Source organism: Melanotaenia boesemani, chromosome 20 (assembly GCF_017639745.1).
Source record: "Melanotaenia boesemani isolate fMelBoe1 chromosome 20, fMelBoe1.pri, whole genome shotgun sequence".
Lineage (NCBI taxonomy): Eukaryota > Metazoa > Chordata > Actinopteri > Atheriniformes > Melanotaeniidae > Melanotaenia > Melanotaenia boesemani.
In genome coordinates, this window is record NC_055701.1 from 21,240,309 (window position 1) to 21,248,070 (window position 7,762).

The window sequence follows — 7,762 nt, forward strand, 5'->3', positions numbered from 1 at the left end:
ATGCTGAATTTGTAGCAGACAATATGGAATTTTCACAAGGATTTCAACATGTTTCAGGTTAAATTTCCCAACAAGTCCCACTTCTATCTCTGACTCTTCCTCTAACAAAAACATAGTAGTAATGGGGAGGGCATGAGTAAATGTGAGCAGCTATGAGATTGTCAAAAAAAAGATATCCACGAGGCAGTCATCTCTTTTGAGTCCTCCCTGAGAGAACTGTAGGTGGTGATATTTTTGTACTAGTATTGAAATACTTTAGTTATTTCATAGAAAGTGACTTTAACACTGTGCTTTTGCTTCAGTTGGGCGGCGACTTTGTTTTGGATGAACATGGGAGGGTTCTGTTCTCTTACTGCTGCCAGAGTCCATTAGACCGACCCTTGTTGGAAAACATGTCTGCTTAGTGAAACTCCAGCAACAGCGGATACAAATCAAAACAAACAAGAAAACAGAAACATCAGCTCATTAAGATCTTACACCGAGTTGATATCAGTGACTGTTCAGCCAGACTATGAAATGATAAATGCTGTAATAACTATCCGTTAAATTTGGCAGGTTTAGAGAAATGAAAACTTAATCAGTTTTTTACATCAGTTAAAATGCTACAAACTGAATCTTGTGTATTAAATTTTGATTAAACACACTTTATAAGGGAAATCCAGTTAAAAATTCAAACATCATTGGGCCATGTGTTGTTTTCTTTGACTTGAGACAATATTAACATTGCATGTAACTTTCCAGCTTAGTAAATGTAATCTAAATGAATTACACTTCGGAAAAGTCTGGCATTATTTAGATTTAGGCAATACTGGTATGACACAAAAATATGAAGCCTTCTCTGTTTTTATCTGTGAGAAGTCAAACTGACACGGACAGTTTTGAGGATGTGGTTTGTAGGTGTTTTAACCCCTTGATGCCCAGTGTATCATGTTTCCTCACAACTTTTGTTCCAGTCTGGGGCGTCACATGACAGATGCAGTTTGCTTTACAGAACTGCCTCACACACCAGCAACTGAATTTCAACACATTCGCAGTTTTGAACACACGTCATAGCTTATTCAACAAAGAAAGTGACAGAGCAAGGGATGAGACAAGAGTCTACATCACACTGACTTTTACTGTCTGCAGAGAGCACAGAGAAGAGACAGGATGCAAGACGGCGCCAAAGCTACTTTTAAGTTCAAAGAGAGATATTTTATTCCAATCAGATATATATAAAAAGCTCTTGATCCACACCCTTATAATTATAATAATATAATGAATGTTACATTTATGTCACAAAAAAAACAAAAAAAAAAAACAAAACAAAAAAACTGCAAACAAAACATGCCTCCTGGAGGTAGTTAAGAAATAAAAATCTTAACTAAATAAATTAAATAAATCATTCGTTGTAAAAAGCACCAGCCTGTTGTCAGAATAAGACAAGGCATACTCTCCAGTAAAAGAAAGACATAACATGTAGGTTTGTCAGTCATGTCATTGTGTCGCCATTTATTTTACTTGTTTCTCCAAAATGCCCCATCTTTAGTTAAAGTTTATTTTTAGATTTGATAACATAAAACTTAACAAAACTGAACTTGGAGGATAAATTTAATCTGTTCCTCTGACTGGGATTAGAGGTGGTGTGAAACTAAAAGAGCAAACCAGGCCCCTGCAGTCCTGCAACAAACAGACCCTCAGACACACAGAGCTTTTGAAAAAGCACACTTTTAATTAAATAATGAGTTTGATCAATTTCTTGAGAATATGACCTGTAAACCCAAGAGTGAGAAAGAAAGAGGAACAATCTGACCCCTTGTCTCTTTAGTGTGATGCTTCTTAGACATTGTCAGAGTGCAGCAGCTTGAGCAGAAGCTGCATTTTATTCCACTCTTGATGGTTAACAGAGACAACAAGTGTAGACAGATTCCTCATGCTTGTAGGAGACTTGGGGCCTTTCTGGAAAAAAGTTGTCATGCTTGGCTCTTTGCCTTTGATGATTTTTGCTTTTGTGCTTGTTGTTGTTGTTTTTTTAGGGCACACTCCTGTTCACTGGTGTTGGAGTCCTGGATCTGAGCACCTCCAGGAGGAATGTGGCTGGACAGAGGTCAAGGTGCATGAAGTGAGCGTTTCCCACTCGGAACAGTTGGGATCCTACAGCAGGTGTGAGAGGTCTTCAACGGACTGGAGCAAAAGCCAAACCACATGCAATGAGTTTGGCTGGCAGCTGTCTTCTAACGCTAACCAGACGATGCAATGTGATGGCAGATGGATATTTGACACAAGCTGCTGCACTACCGTCTCTGAGATTGCTGCATGCTTTCTTTATCTACTTACAATAAAAACTGGTCTTTGAGTATTAAATATGAGGCAGCTATCACTCCTACTACAGTTTCTGAAAAGATTATCTGTAGAGAAGTGCCACATAATGTTCATGTGTCTGTGTAACATGAACCAAGCTGACCCCAAAGTTAAAAAATAACACAAGCAAACCTTGTTAACATGACAGCTTTGTTAGAAATCCTCCTCTTACAATAGGCATTTCTTTTGTCAAGAGAAGTTTGTACATTTTCAAATTTAGCTTTCAAATCATATTCATCTTTCCTCTGAATGCTCATTAAACTGTTGTTAAAGTCACAAAATTAAGATTAGGTCTCCCAATTTAATCTAAAAAATTAAACTCAAGTAATTATGTCTCATTAGATCTCCTCAAGTAAACTTTATTTCTCCCTTGTTTTCTTTGGTCTGTGAGAAATCCTGGCTTGCTGACCTGCACCGGGTTTCTCTGGCATTTGGATTTTTTTGTTGGATCGTAACTGGATATCTGGCTGACAGGTATGTCATGCAGGTTTAGGTAAAAGTAATTTTCAAGTAACTTAATAATAAGCAGTCCCTGGTTTTTCCACAGGTTTGGTAGAAAACACTGCTTTCTTGAGTTGCTTGGCCTGGGAATTTCAGGTGTGGGAGGGATGCTGTCGCCATGGTACCCACTGGCGCTTACCTTATAATTTTTACAGGGGTTTTGCAGAAAGGGAATGTGGGTGGCCAACTACATATGAGTATATTTAAATGCTCTTTCAGAATGATATTGGGCAGCCCAGTGCCTTTGACCTGAAACTACCACAGATAAAATGCATAATTTTTAATTAAGCTAGGAGTATATGACCAAAAAAGGTCTACATTTACAAAGAAAGGCCCACTATTATATATCTAAAGTCAGTTTATCTATTTGTTGGCTAAATTATCAATCCAGTGATTGAGTTCTTTGAAGCAAACAACAGGAAATTTGTGTCCATAGTTTGTCGAACTCTCTACTCTACTGGTATGGCATCCTGCCTGCCCTATCTGCCTGGAGGACTTTGCAGCTGGTTATGAGTCTTTCTTGCTTTCTATTTATCTCATACTACTGGTATGAATAAAATTACATAACAGAAAAAAAAAAAAGTCATGTGAACTCTGATTTTGATAAAGTATCTAAGATGTAGGTATGTTTCTGATTAAAGGATGGTTCCAGAATCATTCTAGATCTTTGCCACATGATCTTCCAAAGGTATGACCATTTTCACAATAGAGAGACTGCACATCCTGACTTTAATTAGGTTAAAAGTAATTTCTGTGTAATGCTTTTACTTATGGGAAAACAAAGATTTGTATCCTGTGTTGTTTAAGGATTTGTTTAAGGGAAAAAAATAAACCTTTTAACGTATGTCTGGTGAATCATCCTAGTGCATGTAATAGTACAGAACAAAAATCTAATCCTTCCTTTAAGATGGTGGCAATTTAAAGATGAAATTTCATGCAATATTCCTCTGATTGCAGGTTTATAAGCACTGTTGCATTTCAAGGCCTAGTCCTGTGACTGGGTATGACTGGTAACAATCTGTTCTTGGATTTCTTCATCTCTAGAGCTGCCAGCTGGGTTTATCTGTTATCTGCTGGTGGACAGAGTGGGCAGACGCTCCCTAATGGCCATCATTAACTTCACTGGAAGCATCGCCTGCCTCTTCTTCCCTTTCGTATCCACTGGTTTGTACAACAACTGAAGGGAAACTGGAAATTTTATAGTTCTTGCAGCGAGACTCCGTTTAATTTTTTTTTCCTCTTTGTAAATCTTTTTTTGCAGAGTATTCCTGGTTGAAGAGGTCAGTTGCAATCATTGGGAGACTTGCTGTTGCCACTGGATTTGAGACTGAAATTTGTGTAGTGATACGGTGTAATGGGTGGTATTGTCAAAAATTGAGAGATTGAAAATTAAAGTATTACTCCTTTATTTAAAATGCTGGAACCTTGGATGACCGACTACGCCACCTGGGGTATGGGACCCCAGGAAATAGAAGGACGCTGGCTCGCTCCTGTTGGACATGGGTGCAGGCTAAATTTTTAATAATAAAAAAAAATCTAAATAGCTAAAGTTCAAAATCACAAATATAAAAACCTCTATTCTATCTAAAAGCTAAAAAAAAGACTAGCTGGGGCCACCAGTGGGGGGCAACTTACAGTGGGGAGTGCCCAGGTGTGCTATCATTTAACTCGAGACACAGCAAACCTCACTGCAAACTTAAACATGGAGCCCTCATGCATTCATTGTGCCAAACCATGTACCAAGTGGGGATTCCCAGCCATGAGTTCCTAGCCTATCCACCTTATGGATCCCAGTAGTCTAAAAGCAAAGCCCAAGTTAAAATCACAAGAGAATGAATAAAGCTAAATTAATCAACTTATACAGAAAGAAAACTACTAGAGATAAGCTAAACACAGTTTAACACACACACAAAAAAGCAGCAGGTGACCTGCAAATGAAAAGCAACAAATTAATACAAGTCCCAAAGGTTGCTCTTATAAATATTGCCTCCCACCCTAGTCACCACCCTTAGAGGCAAAGCAGACAAGCCAGGGGTTCAAAAGGCAGCCACCACCAGCAATCACAGGAAGCAGAGGGAGAAAGGTCAGCAGGTGTCTTATATCCTGCTGCTCTAATTAAAGGGAAAATGTAATGGATGTCTCAGGAGGACCCAGAAGTTCAGCCCACACATACACGGTGATAAGTTTTAACAGTTTTATTTGAGCACTGGGAAGAGTGGAGGTAGGGAGGGAGCAGCTTTAAGGCGGAAGTGGCAACAGGATCCAGGCAGTGCTGTCGAATAGAGAATCCGGAACGGGTTCCTGTAATAGACAGCTTGGTATCCAGTCACCAAGTACAACGGTTCAGGTAGACAATGGTCAGATCTGTTAGATAAAAAGCAGACACTCAACAGGCTAGGCAGAGATCGGTGGTCAGTCCAAAAAAGGGGCCAAAATCCAGATAGGTAGAAAGTAGGAAAGTTTGACAGGGAATCAGTCAACGGGGAGTCCAGGAATCGTAGCAGGGTCGGCAACAGGGATATCACACAAGGATTACTGAGGACCATCTGGCAGGGAAGCAGGGACGGGGGGGGGGGGGGGGTTAAATAGGGTGATGAACAGGTGAGGAGAGTGAGCACTCATGAGGCCCAGGTGGAGCAGATGAGCCTGATTGAATGAGCTGCAGGTGAGGCATACCAGCCCTCATGACAGGAAAAGCCAGTTCTTGAGCAACATTCAAGAACCTATGTGTTCACCACTGCATTTGCAAACTCTGAGATGTACTCGACATCTCTGAGGTAATGTTGAGACTTTACCAGTCTGCTGTAAAAGAAGATGTTTGGAAAAATGGACGTGTTTTGACAGTTAGAACCAAGTGGAATCACAGCGATTTGGAGCCACCTTGTTGATTTTACAAGATGTTGATTGATCCAAACTTGAACGTTTCAGTAACAAACGGATAGCTTGAATCCTGCCTAGACAGATTTAATCACGATCAAGACAGAATGGATTGCAAGACAACTATAGGCCAGGTTTCTGAAATTTTAAAAATAATCATTTTGAATAATGAACCATTTTACTGTACTACACACAGTCCTGCAACAAAGTGTGCAATACCTTAGTTTTTCCATTAAATGTGGTAGTTCATAAAAGAGATGCTAAATTTGTGAGATGCCTTCTATTTTTATCTATTTATTTATTTATTTACTATTTTCTTTTTACAGGTGTCCATGATAAACCGATGAGGAAGGTGGATCTGATAGTGGCTTAGGTCAAACACAGGGCTTCCAATCAGAGGCTGGTGTTTGTGTATGCTTTGATTTCACTCTGGCTTTAAAATTAATTTTAGATCTTAATAATTTAAATGACATTAGATTGTTAAGGTTAATGCTCTTTTAGGTTTAGACAACCATGATACTTTGTTAGGGTAATAATAATTTAGAGTCACAATTAACCTAACATGCATGTTTTTGGACGGTGGGAGGAAGCAAGCGTACCCGGAGAGCCCACACATACACAAACTCTGCCCAGAAAGTCCACTTTTCGAACCTCCCCCCAGCCAAGGCTCGAACCAGCGACCTTCTTGCTGTGAGGTATTAAAGAAGCATTACAGTAAAATTATAAAGTAACTTCATTTTTTGCTAATTTCTCAAAGAAATCTGGGTGTGTCAGTGTGTTCATCGGCCAGCGACATTGGCAAAATTGCTGCGCCATTCCTTCTTTACAGACTAGCCAGTATTTGGCAGGAGTTGCTTCTTATAGCTACTTCAAATTATTCTTTGACATACAATTTTTTTATTGGAATGGCACTGCAAAACCACAGAGAAAATTAAATATAACGCTTCAGTGATTGTCTCATGTGTTTAAGGTGTGATGTCGGTCCTGCACAGTGCCCTAGTGACACTGTTGCCTGAGATGAGCGGTTTTGCTTTGCCAGAAACCATGTAAAGAATCTGAGAAGGTAAATTAATATTTATCATAATTGCCTGATTTTGTTATCCAGAGCAACAGATAATGATGATAACAATGTGCTGGCAATACAAGAAACACAGTGATAAAGATGGCAAATATAGCTACTTATAAAAAAAAGTATGAAGATAATTAAATAGACAGGTATGTGTAATACTAAAAAGTGTCATCATGTCTAAACCAAAGGAGAGTAATAAAAAGGCTTGATTTCTTAATCTACATTTTTCTGTATGCTTTCTGATAGAGGGACAGAAAAGGAAGCAGCTTTGATGATATGTTAAAGCCCTGAAGATCAGGATTGTTGCTGAGTCATTATGCGTGGCTGTCCTGTGTTTACAGTACACGTGATGTCCCATAGAAATCTGAACTTTGGTTGTACAGTCAGTGAAAAATACTGTAAGAAGATCTGCAGTGTTATTGCAAACTTACATTATTTTGAGACATTCAAGGGTGTGAACTTGAGATTTGATAAAATTGATATATTTTTCAACCTCACACTGCCAGAGTCCAGAATTTCTAGAAGGGAAAATGGTTTATTATCTTTATTGAGGATATTCTGTTGACTCAAGGTTATAACCATTACGGTGATAACACATAATATGAGTTGCAGGTGAACACAGCTTCAGGGGTTTGTGAGATTTTCAACCTCTTTTAGGTCTGTATTCATGATACTTGGCAGGATATCTCCAAAACTGATATTCACAAATCCAGATTGAACTCTCAATGTGGGGGAGCGGTTCTGCTCAAAACTCCTCCCACATTCATAAATTTCTCACCCTATTTTGACGAGTAAACTCACCCTCCCTGCAGAAAATATTTGTTTTTGTCACTAAAATTCAATTAGGGGGTTAGGTGGGGGTTTGGAAAGTTCACTTCCTTCTTTCCCAAAAGATATTAAGATGAATAAAAGTTGTGTCTGTTCTCCCCAATTAGATATAGACTATTTGACATTCATTCTCTGTACCGCTCACTC

The 7,762-nt window shown here is 38.9% G+C and overlaps 1 protein-coding gene across 1 annotated transcript; it reads left to right on the forward strand.

Annotated features, from left to right (window-relative positions):
* Positions 1–1,912: 1,912 nt before the first annotated feature.
* On the forward strand, positions 1,913–6,768 carry oct2 (organic cation transporter 2). The gene is given in 11 exon segments (XM_041972639.1): positions 1,913–2,142; positions 2,683–2,814; positions 2,888–3,036; positions 3,230–3,304; positions 3,307–3,388; positions 3,799–3,882; positions 3,884–4,005; positions 4,103–4,167; positions 5,575–5,618; positions 6,476–6,580; positions 6,681–6,768. Coding segments are annotated over 11 exon segments (1,176 nt in total).
* The last annotated feature ends 994 nt before the right edge of the window (positions 6,769–7,762 follow it).